The sequence below is a fragment of the Conger conger genome, chromosome 5, assembly GCF_963514075.1.
Source record: "Conger conger chromosome 5, fConCon1.1, whole genome shotgun sequence".
Taxonomy (NCBI): domain Eukaryota; kingdom Metazoa; phylum Chordata; class Actinopteri; order Anguilliformes; family Congridae; genus Conger; species Conger conger.
In genome coordinates this window covers 12,721,150-12,743,529 of record NC_083764.1, presented here as the reverse complement: position 1 = coordinate 12,743,529, position 22,380 = coordinate 12,721,150, and the positions used below count along the sequence as shown (strand labels likewise).

The window sequence follows — 22,380 nt, the reverse complement described above, 5'->3', positions numbered from 1 at the left end:
TGTATTAGTCAGAGGACAGATGCAATGTAATGTATGTTCACTACAGCAAACCGTTTCTAAGCAACATCATTGGCACCCTGCTTCTGCTGTTCATAATTTAGCTTGCTAGCTAGCCACAAAAGTTAGAAGACTAATCAACCTTACTGTATGAGGCCAGATGTTTCACCAGCCAGAGTAACTTTGCACAGAGTACTCTAATGATTATTAAACAAATATTTAAACAATTTAGCTTATACATAGTGCAGTTAATGATTGAATGATAATGGAAAAATAATGTTGTGACTTGTTTAAGAACATCTGCTTTCTTGTGCCTTTTTAATTATAAATATCTGTAATAGTCAAGGAGGGCAAAACATTGAAATGTACAGCACAATTTTCTTCACTAGTTTTCTTCACACAGTATGCTGGAAGCACTGAACAGGCCGAGATATTTCTTTACATTTATTTTTCTTCTTGTTGCTGTTTTTTTTTGTATTTTTTTTTTGTTGTTGTTTCAAAGAGTCTACACACCATATAAGAAAATGAAAAAGGCACAAGCACAAAGATTGTTAGAGGGGGAAATATTAACAGGGCCCTTTAAGAAAGAGCTCAACGCAGATTTGAACAATTGCAAGTTGGAAAATGACAGTAATCATGGAAGGCATTAACGACTGAGAAGATGGTAATTTGAGTGCAATTAACTGATTCCAACAAATTATTGAGTGATGGAAGTTTGAACATCTTGATACAAACAAATTTAGACAGTGATGAATAAACAAGACACAAAACAAAAAGGGAATCTGCAGTGCCGATAGCAACCTGGCTACATACACGTTTTACTGGTGCTTTGTAGATGCAGCTGTGTCTAGTTGCCACGGTAACTCCTTTCCTTATTGTGAAGTTTGTAGTGCCGATGGAGAAGGCGACAAAGTGCCTGAATTCGCCGATTCTCATGCACTAGTGCGTAATTACAATCCTCCCACGCGCGATACTAAATATACTGGGCGCCATATGAAAGCCCTGAAATTAATTAACGTCTTATCTGATAAAAAAATCTTATACGAAAGCATGTCAAGCTGTGTTTGAAATGTTTGCGTGAGAGTTCAGGATAGATTATTTTAAATGCCAGCCAGTTAAATGTGGTACATTGGTAAGTTTAGTAAATATGTTTAGTTAGGCCTTCTGTTTCTCCAAGACCTCCACCTAGATTCACAAATTAATTCAAATTTTAGTGGGCTAAAGTTTAAAAAAAATATTTTAAGAAGGATTTGTATGCCAGGCCGTTATATTCCACATCATGTTAAGGCCATAATCAGCAGGTATGGTACACCAGTATATAATCAGTCTATATTATAAATATGAATTCATTTATCTCCTAATTGTTTAGTCATAGAGGATTTTAAATCTGACAAATGGGTGCTGCTGGTTCATAATAGAGGATCTGCAGTGCAGATTTTCTTACCAAGGCAACATAAACAATGCACTAGAACTGACCACTTCATCAAAACAAATATTTTAAGCTGCCATGTTTGTGTTTTCCCACAGACTAATTTAAAGTAAATGGATCTACAACTCCCCTACTTTCTATGGTGTATGTATTGATTATAAATGGGTTAATGGCTTCCTGGCGATTCTGCATTTTTGTGTTCCTGAGAGTAACACTATCTTACCTCTGTGGTTGTAACATAATGCTTTGTAACATAACGTAATGTAATGTAGACTTTGAAACTGACGAGTTCAGACCAGCTCCATACTCAACATGGTTGGACCAGCTCAAGCTACAGTATGTTTTGAAGCAGACGGTAGCTGGTAATTTCAAGCTTGTCTAGCTGGATTTTTACACCGGGGTAAATACACTGAGTGATCTTGCACTTGAGCTCTGTACTGCTTTGCGTCTTCACAACTGCATCTAGGCAATGTGTTTGTTTCTCTGGCTGTCAGGGTGATGTCACTGGCCTGTAGTATCACTCAGCATGCTTTAATGGAGCCGGTCTGCTCTACTTTCTCAGGCCACACCACTCCTTTTCATTTCTGAAACTCTAGACTGGACTGTACCATTCTTCAGATAGCGGGGGAGGATGGACAGGTGCGATGTAAACGATTTCCCCTCTGTCCTCTCCGCATCCTGGGAAGAGCCATTTGTTTAATTTTGACACACAGACTGAGGAGTGCTCAAGTCAGCGCTGAATCATTTAGCCTGAATTATGTGCCTGTATTTATGTGTAGCCTCCTTTTAGTCAAAAATAGTACTTAAACTTCTCGCCTCTCTCGTTGCACTCTAAAATACAGGTTATTTTTCTTGCAGTGATTCATAATGCACAATGATTGCACAATGAAACTAAAAGCAAAAAGCATAACGACTGCAGATACAAACAATAGTTTTTAACATTGTTTAACAATCCTTCAGAAACACAAGTAAAGTGAATGCGTTTACCTTAGTGAAAAGTGCCAAGACCCAGATGATTGCTGGTTTGTGAAGCCAGTAGGTTTCTATTCATGCACTCCTAGGCAATGGACCGATTCTCTTCCCACTCCCATTATAAAATCAGGTTCCTGCGGCTTTGTGCTGCTGTCAATGCTGAGGATGATACATAGCCTACAGTAATCGCTTTCCCTGTTCTTTTCCCAAATTTTCTCACCACTCTCAATCTGTCCAACTGTATAAATTATATGTCTACTGGATATATCCAGTTGTGTTATACATGAGTTAAGTATTATCATACTGTATAAACATATTATTGTTTTTATTATTATTAGTAGTAGTAGTAGTAGTACTAGTAGTAGTAGTAGTTGTAGTAGTAATAGTGCTGTTGTAGTATAGCTAGCTGCTTTGCTCCTTCGCTCAATATTGCAAGGCCTGGCTCTGACAAAATGTCTGGAAATGAAGTTTGTGGTCATAGTGCATTTCAAATTTGCCCTTTTTATGCTGTGATAAATTTGCTCCTCATTTTCTTCATAATTTGTTCTGTGACACAAAGAGAGAGGGACTGCAGTAGTCAAATACAGCTTTCGGGAAAATTTCCGAGAAATGGTGTTGAAATATTGAAAATGTAAAAGGTGATGAGCTTTCTCGTGATTGACTAAAGGCCATAATGTACTCCTAGTGAATACCCAAGTGGACTGTGACCTGACTGTGACTCACTCAGCCTAGTACTAGAGACTTATAACAGATGTCTGTTGCAGTAAAGATCCTAGTTAAATAAGTGTGTGTGCTGCTGTAACATGTTTTAGGGGCGGTAAGTGCCCTTGCATCGCACCGAGGTCACGCCAGTTCACTGCTCATAAAAGTTATTTGCTCTCAGTCCAACATGGTAAAGGGCATAGGCTTGAATAATGCAACATTAAAGGCTCAAATGTTAGTCTTAATTTCAGATTGTATAAGAGGGATGTAGAACATAATATGTGTTGTGGACGGTTGTGTCAGCAAGACTTTCTGGAACTTCAGAAGAACACAACTTTCTGTCACTCCCCAACTTCCACTTCAAAGCCAGATGGGCTTTTTGAAGAAACATCATTAGCTTCAGCCTTCAGCCAAGCCCACCAGGAGGTTCTGCTTTTTGCTTTTCTTTGATTATCTCTGTCCGTTTGAGTCCTGCTATTTTCTCTGTGGCACAACAGCGTTCAGCCGTTTTCTCTGCCCTGTAAGATAATAGCACTCATGACAGCGCAGTTATGTAAGAGAAAATGACCCAAATCGTAGCCTTTCTGTGTCAGTCATTGAGATGCCACAAGGTGAATTTTGGCCATGTCATTCGCAATTGAGGATTTTTGTGCTTTTATTGCCGAAACATCAAATGGGGATAATTGAAACGGATATTACTTTTGTATGCTTTTTATATTACTGATATTATATGATAGATAAATATGCTACAGGAAGCTCGGTGAAAGGCAGGTGAGCAGGACCTAACTATGTTTGCTGGAGAGGTGATGGTGGCCTGGTTAGTAGAATGTGCGATATCAGCAGTCTCTCCCACCCCCCAGTTCACTGCTGAGGCACTGCTGGGGAGATGAAAGGTGAGTGGCACTAGGGGGAAGCTCTTTGATGTTGACCTGTCCTCCACAAGGTGTGTAAAATCCTCAGAAGTAGGAAAATGGTTCATTTAGCATTGAAGACTGCGCTATTTCACAGGTCTTCAAGTCCATGTTGGTGTTTTAGAGGGGTTAGAGTGTCACAGTGCAGGACATTAGCTTCAGGCTTTAAGTCTCTAACCACCACAACCCTTCCCACAATCCACCTGTCGGTCCTGACCCACGGTTTTATGAACCACCTCAAGGTCTAGAATATAGAATGTTCTAGCCTCCACTGAGTCTTCTCAGAGCCTCAGCTGTCTTGTTAGTCTGTGCTGTAAAGAGGCAATGGTTTCATTGGGACCTTTAATAGTCACTGTGCTGGTTGATGTGCATGCAATGCTACTGAGAGACTAATGCGGACAACCCATTATGTCAGGGTCACAGGGAAGCAACCATTGCTATGCTGTTGTCACATTATGTTGCGGAACGCTCAGCATTTGAGATATTTTGAATGATTTTGAATTTATTTTGTGAAAACCGTAGGCCTGTCATTCTGATTTAATGCAATTACTTGTAAATTGTAATGTTCAATTTTCCATATCAACTTCTTATACAGTTTCACATCGTGACCGAGGCAACAAACAGCTTGTCTTGCCGAGCAACTTGCCGACATGAGTAATTTAATTTACTCATCCAAGCTAACACTCCAAAAGGTTAATTCTGTCACAGATTTCTCTGTGCCTCCGGGAAGTGGCGATTACGTAATGCGAGACATAAACAGCGCTGCTCGACTGCCCTTGGAGGCCGGGTTAGTTTGAGCTCTGGATTTTAAAAAGGTTGAGAGCTGCACCTGTAATGACCAAAGTGGACCTGACCTTCTGCATCCTCTCTCTTCGGCCTCGGGGAATGCGGAGCAAATGTTTGTCCTTTTTCCTCTGCCCGCACGTCACCGCTCTCTGTGTCTGGGCCGTCACTGTCATGGTTGTCTAATGGAAAGCTGCTTTATATTTGTGAGATTGTGCCCAGTTTGCCTTTTTTTGCCTTGCCTTTTAATGCAACATGAATCCAATATCATGATAGATCGTGTGCCCAATTGCGATTGATTACTGTGGTCTGAACACGAGAAGTGTTATATGGGTCAAGTTTATCCAAAATACAGTTGAATCACATTTGCGGGTCTTGATCGATTTATGCCAGTATTGCATCTGAATATAAACATTCAAACGATCTTTGTGCATACGTCATGGCTATGTTATATTTGGGAGACTGTGCTCAGTTCTACACTTACCTTTTTATGCAACATGAACCCACTATTGTAACTGATCTACCTTTTGCGATTGATGATTGTGGTCTAAATATAAGAAATGTGATATGGGTCAGGTTTGTCCAAAATCCAGTTTCATCACATTGTGGTCAGTTTCTGCCAATATAGGATCGGAGTATAAACATTCAAACAGTTTGTTTCTTATTGTTGTACATGTTCTGCCAACATACACTCAGTGAGCACTTAATTAGGTATTGGAGTTATTTTTTTTGACTTATTAAGTATTATGTCTTCTGCTGCTGTAGCCTATCCATTTAGAGGTTTGACGTGTTGTGTGTTCGGAGACACTCTTCTGCATACCACTTGTTATGTGTGGTTATTTGTGTTACTGTCACCTTCCTGTCGGCTTTGACCATTCTGGCCATTCTCCTCTGAAATCTCAGGAGATCAGCAGTTTCTGAGATACTTAAGCCACCTTGTCTGGTACCAACAATCATTCCACGGTCACTTAGATCAAAATATTTGATGTGAAAAATAGTTGATGTGAACATTAACTGAAGCTCCTGACCCGTATCTGCATGATTGTATGCATTGCACTGCTGCCAGACAATTGACTGATTAGACGATCGCATGAATACGTAGGTGTACAGGTGTTTCTAATAATGTGCTCAGTGAGTGTATAGAATCCCATTATAGTTTGAGGGGGAGCTGCTTTGTTGTAGGGTTGGTCTAAACACATTGGATATGCAGCATATGGTAAATGGTTGGCATTTATATAGCGCCTTTATCCAAAGCACTGTACAATTGACACTTCTTATTCACCCATTCATACACACACTCACACACCAATGCCAATTGGCTGCCATGCAAGGGACCGACCAGCTCGACAGGAGCATTTGGGGGTTAGGTGTCTTGCTCAGGGACACTTTGACACAGCCCAGGCAGGGGATCGAACCGGCAACCCTCCGACTGCCAGACAACTGCTCTTACTGCCTGAGCCATGTCCCCATATGGTTCAATACAGTACGTTTTGAAGTGAAAGATGTGGATGTGTATTCCAAAGAGCCAAAAAATCAGACTTATTATATAATCGGAGTTATGCGAGTTGGCCTTCATTTCGTGAAGGTCATCGGGAACATTAATTTGCGAGCACATTTTATTCAATAAAATATGTTCACCATTGCGGTTGATGTGCTGAAAAATCTTTTCCTTTGAAAGACAGAACAAAACGCTGCGCTCGCAATTCAGCAGCGCCCAAAAAGCCTAGCATGATGGACTATGGGAAAAAAAGTATGCGACTGACCTTAGAGCCATCTCGTCAGCCAAAACCCGACGAACTCGCCATTCATTCGGTTCTGCAACTGAACTCTGACCAGGAGCCTGAAACATGCATTCAAATAGGGTTCAACCGAATGTTTCCGTTGGCGGCGGTTGCTAGGAGACGGTCCAGCGCTTGCACAATTGTTTGACAGTGTGATTGAAAAGCCTTTTAGAGCAATGTGAAGGTGAGTGTCTGTCCGCAGGCCCGCTTCAACATGAACACGTCGCCCGGGGGGCTGCACCTCCCCTGCGGAACAGAAGCGATGATTTCGCCTTGACCCGGGTCTCCTCCCGGAGCTCCTCCGCTCCGCCGCGCGTTCTCCTCCACCTCCGTCGCCAGGCCTCAGCGCATAGGAATGCAGGGAATTTGAACCTCTCAGGCGTTTATTTTGTGCTCTTGCCGCTGGAAGGTCAGAACCACCGCGGCTGGAGAAACCGGGACATGTTTCCTGATGCAGCACGCTGCCACGCTTCAACCCAGTTTGCCCAATTGGAGCTGCGATCCAGAGGTGGAAAGGCCAGAGGTCAGAAAGTAAAAGTCCCGCCATGCGTACCGTCCACCTATGAACTCGCTGATGAGTTCTACCTCCTGGCTGAGGTGTCATGTGTGATAATTTGCAAATCCGGGTGACTGTAACAGAGTACTGGAGGAGGACTTTTTTGCTTTGTGGACCTAGATTTTAGGTGCTCACCAATGCAGGGTGGAGGGATTGTTTAGCATGCAGTGTTGTAGCTCTTGGCTAGATTGAGTGCAATTTCCAAGAAGGTTGGTTGTATGCTGGAGTAATCAACACTGGGGGAAGTGTTTATATGCTGTGAGACGGAGGGAAATGTGAAGATGATGAGACCCAAATTCCACCCACTCCTACACCCCTGCCAAATAAAAAAATAATTCACCACAGCGCGACTGGCATATAAAGCAATACTGACTTTCAGTTCACTCCCCCAAAATGAGATATTGGGGGTATTTTTCTTTCCCAAATCAGCCTTTTCAAATGAGTGTGTCCTACACAATTGATATGCCGCTCAAGGATAGAGTCGATATTTAATTAGCGCCGCATCTTATGCCACGGTTCTCACAATTAACTGTCCCCGGAGCGTTTTCTTTTTCCGAACCTCCCCTCTCCCGACGCTGGAACACTCTTTGAGCTATTGTACCGAATAATTACAGGCATAGGTGCGACTGGGATGGATGCTACTGTGCCAGACAATGCCTCTCCTCGTGCTGATTAAGACCTGCCAGTGGAGGGCTGACCTACTTAGTTCATGGCTCTTTCTTAAAAGCCGCTCAAACTCACACTCCTGTTCTCTTCCCTCTCGCAGACTGTCGCGGAGTGACGATAAGTGTCTTTTGTCCGGGGGCTCATTTTAAGGCGCAGGAAGTCAAACCGCGTGCCGCGGATGCCGAGGATGTCTAAAAGTGACATTTTATTGTTCTTTCTTGTCCTTTGAGGCTCCTCCTGGGGATGGGTTTCACAGTAGTCCGTGCTCCAGAAGTGATCCTCGCTTCTTTCAGAAGTGAAACTCTGTCCATTCCCCTGGACTCAGGGGCTGAGTTGGAGCCGAATGCGTATTTCGCCAGTGAATCCATGCATTATTTCTGCAGATACACTCGATCTCTTTTTGTGCACATTAGTTCAACTTGATGCTAGGTAGTAGCCTAACGTTTTTGGAATATTTCACCCCATACCTATTGATTGACACAAATATTTTGCATTTAGAAGCTGAAATCTGTATGGAGAGACTACCGTGAGAGCCTCTTGGAGATATCAGGACTACAAAGAAAAGAAACATGAATGAATATTGATAAATCGCTCCCTCCCCGTAGTGCACATGCTGGATTTAGAGCAAGCAAATGTTTGGTGTGAGAGATCAGGCGGGGATCGATGCAGAGCAGCGGGTCTCCTGGCGGCACCGCGGAGGAGCGGACCGCGGGAGCGCCGGAAACCCTGCAGGGGTGTCGCCCCGCGCTCCTCACGTCCGTTTAAAGAGCTTTGGTGTGACACGCGCCTGTCCTGCGGTGACAGGCCCGAGATCCAGCCGGCGGTGTGAAGTACTCCGCCGTGAGCGACCTGCTGACGAAGCACGGCGGGATTGATCCTCCCTCGCCCCCTGACCCCCCCTGACTGAGCCCCCCCCCCCCTCAATGCGTGCCCAGACTCACAACGAGCCCGCACAGCCAAGTGCGGGGGGGGGGGGGGGGCGCTCTGTGTCCACAGTGTGTAAGCAAATATGAGCCTTGCCAAAATTCAGCTGTCCAAACAGCCTCCTGCTGCTCAGCCTACAGCCCCCAGCATGCTCTAGAGATGGGAGCGGGGCTGGCGGGGTGGTGTGGGGTCACTCAAATCAGCAAGCCAGCAGGCCTCGGAGACTCTTGCTGTCTCCTGACAGCAGATGGATGGTGACCATGGTGGTTCTGGCCCCCGAATTGTTCTATGACCTTAGCTGCCACAGCCCGTAGGGGGGAGTCGGACGCACTTTGGCTCGGAAGTTGCAGGTCGTATCTCAGGAATGCGGACCAGAGGGCCTCTCTTTCAGAGAATTATCACCGTGGGCGAGGTCGGGTGCCGTGCGGGGACTGCTGTGGCCGCGTTCGTGTGGAATGCAGAGGGACTGTAACGGGGCAACAGAAAGCCTGGCCAAGAAGGCTTGAGTGTATAATGGCTTTTCTGTGTAGACTGTGTAACGGGATCGCACTACATCACTCAACTGTGTTCATATCACTGAGCAAACAAGGGAACAAGCTACAAGCTTTTGGCTTCTGGGGTCAGTTTTGATTATTATCCTTGTTCAAATAGGCATGTGATGGTGATCTGTGGTACACTGGTGTCCACTATCACCGGTGACACGTGTTGCTTCACCGCACTGAACGTCGCTTTTGTTTCTAGGTTCTTGCCAGCCTGCGGCATGCGTCTGATGGATTTTCTCACAGGTCTGTATAGGGCAGTGATGAGCACTTCACTTCGGCAAGGCAGAAGAGTTGGGGGAGGGTAGGAGTCATTTGTTCGGCTGTCTATAATCACAACGTGCGTCGACCTTGGCTCTGTTGAAGTTCAGCGCCGTCGATGCATGGTGCTAATGAGGTGCAGCCTGTTCGCCCCTCGCCGGCTGACCTATCCTGCTTTCTCAGGCCGGGTCTGCCGCACGTTGAGGGTGAGCTGTCAGCTCTGCCCCCCCGCCCCCCGACCGTACGCAAGGCTTACCGGTTCATCCTCCAGCAGGGCACATCCGGCGGTTCCGCGTCTTCCTAAACCTCTTATTTACGTCTGTACGCCGTCGCTGTGGGTCTCCAGACAACAGGAGCGAAAACACCGCAGCGTCCCCGTATTGCTCCAGACACTCCCCCGCTGGCCAATCAGTGCCTTCCACACTTTCGCTCCAGCGTCTCTCCCTCCTCGGTTCCCGCTAAGCTGGGGGTTCGGGGAGGGGGGGGGGGGGTAGGAGAGAGGGGGAAAACAACCGGCTTTCTCCCTCTCCGCCGGATAGGAGTTTGTCCTCACAGGGCCTTGTGCACACACACAGTGCGTACACACACAACCACGGCGTTGTGCTTTAAAAAAGGCATACATGCAGAGCTTTACAGTCTCCCTGGGTGTTTATGGCTCCTAAAGTGCACTCTATAGGGCTATTTCATTGACATAAAATCTGCAATATTGGCCTGCCACTCTGGAGGTTTTGAGATTACCTTCCCATCACATGACCTAGCTCTTTGCTCTGGTTGGCTGCCACAGCTGCTATGTTGAAAACTGCCACGGTGATTTAGCTGCATATTCACGTAGCTGCAAACACCCGCAGGGAATTGTGGGTCAGCAGAGCACCTTATAAATGGACTCTCCATTCTTCCTTCTTCCTGTGATCCTAAGTGCCCAGGGCGCAAATATAACTCTGCTGAGTTATTTTGGAGTTGGACTGAAGGCCATGCACTTTGGGTCATCGGGTTTTTGACAAGCATATTGTGACACCAATGAAACGCTGACATTTCAGTAGCATCAGTGTAGAAATTCCAGGCACACACAGAGAGCAGGAAGTGCAGTGTCCAGGGAAGAATCTGAAATATATTTCACCTGGGACCACTTTGTACTGCAGATATACACGGGCCATTTTGTTGGCTGCTTTTAATAAATTTAACAGGAGGCTTTACTGAAAACTAGTACTACATATCATATAGCTTTACTGTCTTATGAATCTGCTGACATCTGAAGTGATAATTGCATTTCAGTAATGGAAGCTGGCAATCCATTGCTGAATTTTATGTTGGGGTTTCCCCAGTTTGGGCACTCTAGAGGGGGCCCTGCTGAAAAAAATAGCTCAAGCTAGGCTTTGAAACAGCCGGTAGCTGGTTGACCAACTCATACCCAGCTAGACCAGCTTCATGACCAGTTTGTACCCAGCTAGACCAGCTAATGACCAGCTAATGACCAGCTTGACCAGCTAAATTTTTAAGCAATTCTTGCTGGGAGGGAGCAGTGAGGGAGCAGCCAGTGAAACTGACTCAGGCGTGATTTGTCGTGGGCATCATGTCCAGAGCGAGTAAGTTCTCCTGGCTCTGTGTTTACCTGATTAGAATCGCTTCGGACATCGGCTCCTCTGACCTTAGCGTTCAGCTGGCAGCTGGAGGTTCACTCAGGCTGCGATTATGATTGTTCATCGTAAACAAAGTAATATTTGCTCATTGGTAATTGCGCTTTAACACAGCAATGCCTCTGAACCATACCACGCTGATCCCAGGAAAACCCCTTCCTCCTGTGGACCGTGACCGGTAAACAAATAGTACAGATGACTTGGCACCGTACGTTGAGGAAAATATACATCATGCTACAGTAATGAAGCTGTCAAACATCCGCCCATTCCTTAAATTGAGTGCCTCACGACCACACTCACTCACACACACACATCTACGCACACATTTACAATGCTATTTGGTTAGCACATTCTGTAGAAGAGCGCTCAGTTCACACCACTGAACGCCATGGACATGATTCTCGATGACATGCCGCTGTACTGTGTGCTGGGGGAAAACCACACCAATGGTAAAGGAAATTAGTGTAGCGCTAGCGGGATGTACTGTAGCTGAAAATCAGGCTCTCAAAAATGATTCACATTCGAGCCATGGGAAAATATAGTGCTGTGATGAGTAGGTAGAGACAGAGACTAGTTCGGAGGAAGATGAATTTTCATCTGGGAGACAGACCTGAGTTTACACAGCCCACGTCTTTATCTGTGTTAATTACCTCATGGATTATGGTGCACCTTGCAATTTGGTGGATCCTGTGCATATAATTACTCTAATTAGCGATATCTCTCGACTTCATTAAAATCCATTACCACACTTAATGCATATTCATCAGCTGCAAATCACCATTACATTTTTTTTTTGGCTCAATTTCAGCTATGCATTTTAATTTATGCGGAATCAAACCAGATATTAGTTACCACTCCACCATGAAATTACATTAGCTGGTGCTTTTATCCCAAGCAATTTACAGTTGGTTAGACTAAGCAGGAGACAATCCCCCTGGAGCAATGTGGGTTAAGGGCCTTGCTCAAGGGCCCAACAGCTGTGCGGTTCTTATTGTGGCTACACCGGGGATCGAGCCACCGACTCTGCGGGTCCCAATCATGTATCCTATCCACTAGGCTACAGGCTGCCCTGCCCTCCCCCTGCCCCTATAGCACACACGTAATACTGGTGCAAGACATGATGGCATACCCCTCTGCCCATTTCAAGTAGCCCCTGTGCTAAGAAAATGGTTTTTTAGAAAGGGCTATTTTCTGGCTCAGAAGAGCATGGTGAATGGCGTCATTATTGCTTCCATTGCTTTGAGGGTGATGAGACATAACTGTCCCTCATTATCATCTTGCATGGGAGACAGAACAGACAGAACAGAATGTGATTGTGGCCGCATTGTCACTGTTACCATGGCCCAAAGCTAATCTGGACCAATTTACAAAGAGCCGTATAGCACTGTACAATATGTTATTCGTATAGCCTCTTCTGCAAATAATGGTCATTACCGTCATCTCTGAGTGTGCCGGGAGCGGAGGCATACACTATGACCTCTAGACAAGGTACGGTGATTAAATGTGTTGTGTTTGGAATTCACAGAGTAAGTGACTATAACTGAAAAGGTGCCCTTACCCTCATTTAATAGGCTTGATGCCTGGAATTAACTTGTCTCATCTCTTTCCTGATTGTGGCTTGAATGAAATTAGATTGATGTAATGGCAGAGGGATGTGGAGAGGGTGTGGGATACATTATACAGTAGCTAAACTTTCTAACCCTATTAAAACAAAACCTTAATCGATGGACCTCTCTCTTTTTCTTTTAACTGTGCATTACGCACATTTCTATACGATTATCTATTCGTTTTAACAATTAGCCAGTATCTACAGTGCAGTCCGTAAGTATTTGGACAGTGGTATAATTTCTGTTCTTTTTCGCTCTGTACTCCAGAATATTGGGTTTGAAATTAAACAATGACTATGATGTTAAACTGCAGTAGGAATCACATCCATTTTTACACATAGTCCCCCACTGTAGGACATCGAAAGTAATTGGACAGTTTGTTTCTCAACTGTTTCTGATTAGTCAGGTGTATTCAATCATTTTCTAGCAGGTAAAAGAAAGCTTTCATTATCGTGTCTTGATTCTAGGCTGTGAAGTGATTGGCTGTCAGGCTCTCAGACTGTCGTGTGATTGGTTGGTGTTGCTCAAAGGGACGGGGCAGTTGGGGTTGCCAGGTTGCAGACATGGCTGTGTGTGTCTCAGGAGCTGCTGCAGGCTTGAATGCCAATCAGCCTTCCCAGGTTGGAGGAATCAGTGTGCTCCATCTGAAACATAACCAGAATAATTACTCTTGGGAGGCTCTCTCTGTACAAACTGCAGACTACCAGACAGACAGAAACAGATTGAGTTAATTCTGCCTTAATGGAATGGAGAAACCAATAAGAACACACTGACATTATTTCATTAGCTTTGAAACTGAACGCCTATTTTGTCTATCGCCAATGTGTCCTGGAAGGTTGACGCTGTATCGACAGCACAGTATAAATTCTCACCAATTTAATTAGACCACAGCCTGAAAGCATTGCGTTCTTACAGGCTCATCAGATGTATTAATAGTCTGTTTAAAGAATGACAGCTCTGCAGGCAAAGTCTTAAAAAGGAGTGGGATAGCAAGCTCTTGTGTGATAGGGTCATGTTTGGGGTGCGACTATCATTTTCACTCTGGATATAGCATATGCTAAGTGAATATAATGTTATAATGTAATAGGTGAATTAATACCTAAAAGTAGATAAATGTACGTATTCGATTTTTTACCAAGTAGGCCGAGATTTATAGCATACTGTTGTAGGAAAAAGATACATATCTGTTTTGAAAGTACACGACATTTCTTACATGAGTACACAAGTTCTTACATCATAGAATAAAAACAATATGAATATTGATACAAATTTCAAAAGAACATCAGTGTTCTCTTCCTGGTTTTAGTATCTAAAATGCCCACAAAACGTTTGCAAAAAGGTGCTGTGTTACAAAAGTACCTAACCCTGCCCCCTAGAGCCCAGTTCCCCCTCCCCCTCCCTGTGCTCAGCTCTCTGTGTTAACATTTAGCAACGTCATCCGATAATTATGAAAAAACATATGTGGAAAATTGTTTTAGAAGCAGCTCAGAAAAATACCATAAAATATGCATACTTCTCCCAAGATTGCAATTGCTTTACTTTTATCAGTATGATAGTATGACTCCATGATGATATAAAAAGCTCAAAAACACAAAAGATATGTGTGTGGGCCTTTAATAGAGTGTGTAAGCCTTCAATACAGTGAGTAACAGACTCACATATTTCTGGCCTAGCTGTATATCGCTGCTAACAGTGCAATTACAAATATTTCCTCCTTTCAAAATTGGGCCTACACATCCCATCTGCTGGCAACAATTTTGAATTTGGCAAAAGCGCCGTGTGTGTAGGTGGCTGGTGTCACACTTTCTCTCTCAGTGTAGGCGTAGTTCCTCACGGGTCGATGCCCGACTCGCATCTTCGCCGATGAGGTCGAGTGCGAGACTCTGTGAAGATGGATGGAGTTTAGCCCCGGTAACACGGTGGAAAGACGCCATTTTGATTGATAAACCTCTGAAAATATCACTTCATCCTTCAGCTCCACGACAGGTGCTCTGTTTCCACAAAGTAATCTAACTAAGAGATCCGCGGCATTTTGGCTTCTTTCGTCCTGAAGATTGCTGCTTTGGCATTGGACGCTTCCACACTTGTTCCTAATCAGTGCTAAATCAGAAGCCAGTGTCTGTGAAATCCTAATTATCTGGCAACAATATGGCATTGTATTGTAATTGCATTCTCATTTTACGCAATTAAGGCAATTTGAACTGTTTTGGATAAAATAGTCTTTGGCGACAGTATTGAAATTCAGATACAATTGTCTGTGCTAGATTTTACAACTTTGATTTATCACAAAATGTAAAGCCATTCTGCTGAAGAGTGTCATGTCAGCAGTTTTTCTTTTTAAAGCATTTTTTTTATCCCTGATTGAATCCAGACCCAATCCATTAGCTTGAGTCTGGTTTGATTTTTTTTTTTAACTTGAATCACACACCTATAAGAGTATTTATGTAATAATGCTAAAGCATCAGCACATTAAACATTGCATATATTTGCACATTATGGAAAGCTTTAGGGAAATGATGCAGCTCATATTGCCACAATCACAACTCCAGCAAAAAAATAATTATAAGAACAAGACCTGGCAAATTATTGTAGAATGATGCAGTAAAGTAACAGATGTTTTTTTTATCATTTTTGCATGGCTATTAAACATTGCGATGGTTGTGGGAAGAGTTTTGACTTGCTTATTTTTTATTTTTTAAGTGAATAAGGATTGATAAAATCTGTTATGCAGTATTGATTTTGTTTATATTGTTAGGAAAACAACATACAATAGTACTTTCAAAAGTATACACTGTGCAGTGTGGACCCGGGGGGATAATTAAGGATACATGATACTTAAGCTGTACATTTGTATGTGATGAGGAAGGACTTCATTCATTGTCACATTAAGTTAACCTCTCAGTGTTCTTCTCAGTGAATATATCACTCAAGGAAAGTGACTCATTGACTCACAAATCATTAGAAGTGATTGTCTTCTTTCCTTAACACATATATTTTAATCTTAATGTGATATCCTCGTAAATTAAGGTAATTATAATTATTATCAATCTAGGCCATCGATTTCAGTCGCTGAACCACGTGACTACTTTTTTTAATTTTTCAGTCAGAGGTGTAGTACTGAATGCCAAATTGCAAAGCCAAGCTGGATCAAGTCAGGTCTTCCTCTCTCTTGCCCGATGACAAGACACGTATTTCAGTGCAGCAGTTTTATCTCAGAAATTTACAGTTGGCAATTTACAAGGATGTAAGATACCATGGGCCTTTTGCCCATATACCGTGTCCTTAACTGTAACAATTGTTGGAAACAGTTTGCTGGGTTTAAAAATTTTTTGGGAGGACAAATTGTAAACTTCAGTTCACTTGACATTCAATTCATTTGACATACAGTGAATGTAGTTGAATCCAGGCCCTTGTCTTTGATAAACGATACGCGCTAGATGTGGCACTAGACGCGATTGCCTTCCGTCAGTTAACCCCTTTTCCCGCTCCCCCCCGCCCCCCCCCCCCCCAGGTGATCTACGCCCTGAACACAAAGAACGACGAGCATGAGGCGGCCATCCAGACCCTGAAGGAGGCGCACGAGGAGGAGGTGCAGCAGATCCTGTCGGAGACGCGGGAGAAGATCATGCAGTACAAGAGCAAGATCAGCGACGAGATGGACCTGAAGCGCCGCATCCAGTCGCTGGAGGAGTCCATGGAGCTGCACGAACGGATGAAGCGGCAGGCGCTGGCCGAGTTCGAGACGTACCGCCAGCGCGTGGAGGACATGCAGCTCTGCACCGAGGCCCAGCACACGCAGCGCGTGGTCACCATGTCGCGCGAGGTGGAGGAGATGCGTCGCGGCTTCGAGGAACGCCTGCGGTCCTTTGGACAGGTGGGCGGCTAATGCCGATAATGATTTGTTATTTCGCTGATGCTTTTATCCAAAGCGACTTAGTTGATTTGACTAAGCAGAGGCCAATCCCCCCCTGGAGCAATGCCTTAGAGAGCTTTCTTTTAAGAAATTCTGTCTAAAGTGGCAAATTTTCATAAATATTCATATTCGCTTTTTTGTTCAATCTTTGTTCTTAGCTGGTGATAAAAATTCTTGCTCAAGGGCCCAACAGCTGTGCAAATCTTATCATGGCTACACCGGAACCACCAGCCATCATGTACCGTTGCCACTAGGCTACAGGTTGCCCCTCCTCTCATCGTGGAGTTTGCATGTTTTCCCTGTGTTTCCTTGGGTTTACTCCGGGTGCTTTGGTTTTAATCATAATAATTCCATGCATTTATATAGAGCTTTTCCCATAGTCAAACCACTTTACAGCCATGAGGGGGATACTCCTCTCAACCACCACTAATGTGCAGCACCAAACTGGGTGATGCAACAGCAGCCATTGTGTGCCAGAATGCTCCACTCACCAGCTGAGATGGTCCCTGGGTGCTGCACTGTGGTTGGCCACTGTTCCTAAGTAACTAGGGTTGGGTCAAATGCAGAGGACAAATTACCTCATGAGGGTTGAATAAAGTATATCTTATCTCATGTCTATCTTATATCTTAGGTCCAGACCCAGTACGAGCAGGAGAAGCGGCAGGCCCTGGAGGAGCTCCGGGCCGCCCACCGCCAGGAGATCCAGGAGCTGCTCCGCAGCCACCAGAGCCAGAACGCCAACTACAGCAAGGACCAGGAGAAGCTGGGCCAGCTGCACAAGGCCGAGGTGGAGTCCCTGACGGAGCGGGTGGAGGAGCTGAAGCAGGACAAGAAGCGGCTGGTGGAGGAGTACGAGGCCAAGTTGAGCAAGGCGCAGGGCTACTACGAGCGCGAGCTGGAGGCCATGAAGCGCACGCAGCAGCTCACCGCCGAGAACCTGCTGGCCTGGAAGAAGACCGAGGCGGAGCTGAGGAAGGAGTTCCAGGCCCAGGAGGCCGCCCTGCAGAAGACCCTGGGCAAGCTGAGGACTGAGCTCCAGCGGGTGCAGGAGGAAGCACGGGAGACCCGCGATAAGTCCTTCAGACTGCAGAGCGCACTCACCACTGCAGAGGGCAACATCAAGGTACGCTGAGGAGTGCACTTGGGTGCAGACCTGGGGCTATTACCATTTTGTCAAATGCGTTTTGGTGCTCTGTTGCTCTTGCCTGGTGCAGTCGAGCCTGCCAGGAGGATAAGAGGGAAGGCTTTAGACTTTTTGAGAGTATTTCATAGGTTCCAGCAGACAAAATCAGTAAAGCACAGAAAATGTATTTGACCCAGGTCTGGCTAAGTGGCCGAGCACTGTTAGCATAATTCAAGGTATGCAAAGTGACCAAAAAAAGCAACACTTTCAGGTTAATCTGACTGTTATTACTAGTACTAATTACATTACTACTTATTATACTAATGATAATGATAAGAATAATAAAATTGATCATTATTGTCATCATAATGAATTTCATCTTCACAGCACCTTTTGTCTCATGATTTTGCAAAGTTTCCATTGTATATTTTTTATTTTCCTTACTGGACATTTGTTTTTTCTGGAACCGTTATCATGTCTAAATGATTTCACATTTGGATTTAAAACCTTTTTATATTTGAATAGCAAGAGTGTCTTACATTTGAGACTGTCCTCAATTTGGGGTATCTAAAATTGGCAGCTCTTTGAAATCTGCAGAAATAATTAAATTAGAATGAAAATATGAGTGATGTTGAGGAAACACTGTATAATTCATGTTATGGTAATTAATCCTTCTAATTATTTTCAGCTTTCTAATTTTTGATTGCAGTTTCGTATACTGTACATATTATTTACCTGTTGCAAATATAAAAAGCATGTCTCTTTTCAGTGATATCAAAAACCAATGGCATTATTATCCAGCATTGTATAGGCTTAGCAGTATAAAAATATATCTAGCACCTTAAAAATAGGGGTTACAGACCCATTCATTCGCATGTGTTTTGGGAAATGTATGAAGGCAAACTTCAAAACAAACTTCAAAGAAAATGTAATACAGATGTACTGTACCCTTATAACATTTGACATACCTTTGGGATCTTTAGGTTTATTTTGAGAAATGGAGAAGTTATTTATAAGCACAATAGTGATCAAAAACAGCACAAAGTTGCGCTACACAAAGCAGTGCCTGGCAAATCAACTCTTGCTGGAATAGTCTGGTACACAAACAATCCAGGCAGAAAGATGTTTTCCCGTAGTGGAGAGGTGATCTCAAAATGATAGCTTGGCCATTGTGTCTTTCATAATAGACCGCCTCTAGTGCAGCCCCTCAATCCAATATGGTTGGAAGAATAGAGTTTTCTGGGTGTAAGCTCATTCAGTGGGGATTTGTGAAATCAGGCAACCTTCAAGTTTCATTTAGAAAAGGGAAACAAACACAAAAAGGCTAGTTTGCCTTTACTTTCCTGAAGGCCATCTTGTGGCATCTTTGTGAAGAAGCGACCCATGACCCACGTAAAATGGTTCGGTCCACTCAAATTCCGGTTTTATATTAACATCCAATTATATTCTATTCTGTCTCTCCTATGGAAATTGTGATCAGTTACACAGAAGATGATTTAGCTGTGGTCAGTGGCTAATAGAACTGGATATAATTAGGCCATGTTCCTCCAAAGCTCACTGAAAGGATTAACTAGGGCTGGCTGCAAGCTTGTGACATAAACGCTTGTGATGAATCCCCAGACATCCTGCTAGGCCTTCAATGCATCAAAATATAGATCGCTGGGTGCTTGAAGGATTTCAGGTTTAGAGTTTCACCACAACAGATCTTTAACAGCAGATCTTCAAAAAAAAAAACCTCTTCAGTATGATATACTGGGATATAACGGTGAACTACTGCTACCTTCACTTCTGCGTCAAAGACACCGAAACAGAAAGGATGACAAATTTAATATCAAAATCATCTTGATGAGTTAACATGCGGTAAATGTTTGATACACCGTACAGCAGAAGCCCAGTAACAAGGGAAATTGAAGTTATTCTTGAAATGTACTGTATATAATGAAATGCGCAAAATAGCTATTATTTGATAAATTATGTATGAGAGTTGAAGTTCTTCAAGTTCTTGCTGCCACGTAAAAAAAAAAAAACAGGTAATTATTTCAGAACTCCTTTTGGACCTTTATTTTTTTTTCCAAACCTCCTGGTTTTTGTATCTGCATAACTAGGTACATCTGTGCTCACAGGAAAAGTTGAGAATTTTCCTTGGGAGTTTGTCAGAGTTTTGTCTCTGCTGAAGCATGGAAAGTGGCCCCTGTTATCCGGTCGCTCTGCGAAGCGGAGACTCCCGCCACGGGCGACGGTAGCGCAGTGACCTTGTCCGTGTCCGTGTCCCCGTCACAGGAGCTGCACAAGCAGCTGGAGGAGACTACGCAGGACGGCGAGATCATGGAGATTCGCCAGAAGGAGACGGAGTGTGAGCTGGAGGCCACCCGGGACCGAGTGCAGCAGCAGGCCACCGAGATCCTCCTGAAAGCAAGTAAGAACGCCCCCTCCTACTGCTCAAAGCCAGTAAGAACGCTTCTCCTCCTCCTCAAAGCCAGTAAGAACACCCCTTCCTCCTCCTCAAAGCCAGTAAGAACGCCTCCTTCCTCCTCCTCAAAGCCAGTAAGAACGCCCCCTTCCTCCTCCTCAAAGCCAGTAAGAACACTTCCTCCTACTGCTCAAAGCCAGTAAGAACGCCCCATCCTCCTCCTCAAAGCCAGTAAGAATGCCCCTTCCTCATCCTCAAAGCCAGTAAGAACGCCCCCTTCCTCCTCCTCAAAGCCAGTAAGAATACCCCCTCCTCCTGCTCATCATCTTCGGATCATCAGCCCTTCTCCCTGGAATCAAATGCAGGGTGATGAAGAACACGCTGACGACTTCTCTCAAGGGAGAGACGAACTCAGAACATTTGGGCCGTCTGTGCTGAGAATATCTCTGAAGGCTTGAGCGTGTTCAGAGTTTAAATGCAGTCCATGGTCATACATATCAAAGTGTTGGGAAAAAGGCTGGTCGGTGGCTCGTGGTCTTGCCTCTCCCTGGGGATCCAGGCTGAGGCATTTAGAATAGAGTGTGTTAAATCCCCTGCATGCAGACGCTGCTGAAACAAACAGCTCAAGCTATGTTTTGAAACAGCTGGTAGCTGGAGATTTCAAGCTGGTCCACAACTGGATTTTACAGCAGGGGGCATAGAGGTGTTGTATGGAGACATACAAATTACAAAAGATAGTTGTGTCAGAAAAATAAACATAATACAATACATCTATATATCCGTGATACTGATAAAGCTAGTGATAACAAAATTGGGAGCCTATCAGTTTGCACCACTAGACACTCATCTCTGTGGTGGAGATCCAGCGGTAGCAATCAGGCTGCCAGCTTAGCCGCATCATTAAGCTAATCGCACTCCTTATTGAACCGTTTAGCTATCCTCCTAACTTTTGACACCTCCAGGACCGGACTTAAATAGCCTGTGCTCCAAAACGGGGGTGTTCGTCCCATCCAATCAAGTGAAGGAGAGTTTGTGCACCCATTTTGATAGGAGGTTGCCTATGATGGATTGCCTCACAGTAGCCTAGCAACAGGAGCACAGCGCTTTGCCCAGTTCTGTGCAATCTGCCAAGTTTCCTCACCTCATCACCTTGCTTCTGGAATGTTCCCTGGAGGAATCAGACAGCACATCAACTCACCTGAACAAAAAGAATACCAGCTGTTTCAGAAACACTACTTTTTCCTTGTGTGTCATAGACGCACAGTCTGGTAAGAGGGTAAAAAAAGAATTCAAACTGAGAAAATTAGCTGATGGAGTCCCCTCACATATTTTTTATAATTCTCTTTCATCACTGGTTTTTAACTACAGTATGTAGTTATCATTCCATTTGATCTTGAACATTGGACCCATCCTCTTTGAAACACTAGAGAGACAGTCTTATGGAGATCAAATGCTTTATGTCCGGAAAAATTAGCTACCCTTCTATCAAACAAATTTTGCAAAGAGAAAGTTCTCATTTCTGGTCTTAATTTGAAACTTTTCTGATATTAAATGTGATGAGCAAATGTTTTCATGTAGCTTATAGCTAACAGACCTTTTTGAACATATAAAAGTCCAAATGAAATGAATTTTGACATATTGCATTTCGATGCACCGCTATCATTGATGGTATTTAAGCTATAGAAAAAAAGGGCTCTGCAAATTTGGCAGTGGTTCTTTGAATTTTGAGACTGAGTCAGGAACTTGGACACTGAATCTTGCTGTCTGCTGTGTGAATACAATTTCCATTCACAGCACAGCTGAGTGTAGCGCTGACGGTGCGAGAGCTCCATGGTCATGAATACCTGTCTCAAAATGTCTCAGCCTACTTACCCTTCTGTATCATTACTGCAGCACCCTCCACTGTAGCAGCTTGTACAGTTTAGCCTATTGATCTGCATTACTGGTGCCCTTCACCCGCTGCAGCCAAGTAGCTCTGCAAAGGACAGTGTCACTCACTCACTCACTCACGCACTCCCTCATTCACTCACTCACTCACTCACTCACTCACTCACTTCCTCATTCACTCACTCACTCACTCACTTCCTCATTCACTCACTGACTCACTCACTCCCTCATTCACTCACAGACTCACAGACTCACTCATTCACTCACTGACTCATTCATTCACCC

The 22,380-nt window shown here is 44.1% G+C and overlaps 1 protein-coding gene across 2 annotated transcripts in view; it reads left to right on the top strand.

Moving 5' to 3' along the window:
• The window catches only part of fam184ab (family with sequence similarity 184 member Ab), a 97,701-nt gene that overhangs the window by 22,464 nt on the left and 52,857 nt on the right, over positions 1-22,380 (top strand). For both annotated transcript variants that reach the window (XM_061242556.1, XM_061242555.1), the window contains exons 2-4: positions 16,274-16,636; positions 17,307-17,798; positions 20,079-20,214. In XM_061242556.1, coding sequence (XP_061098540.1) covers positions 16,274-16,636; positions 17,307-17,798; positions 20,079-20,214 — 991 coding nt within the window. The remainder of the gene's footprint in view (positions 1-16,273; positions 16,637-17,306; positions 17,799-20,078; positions 20,215-22,380) is intronic.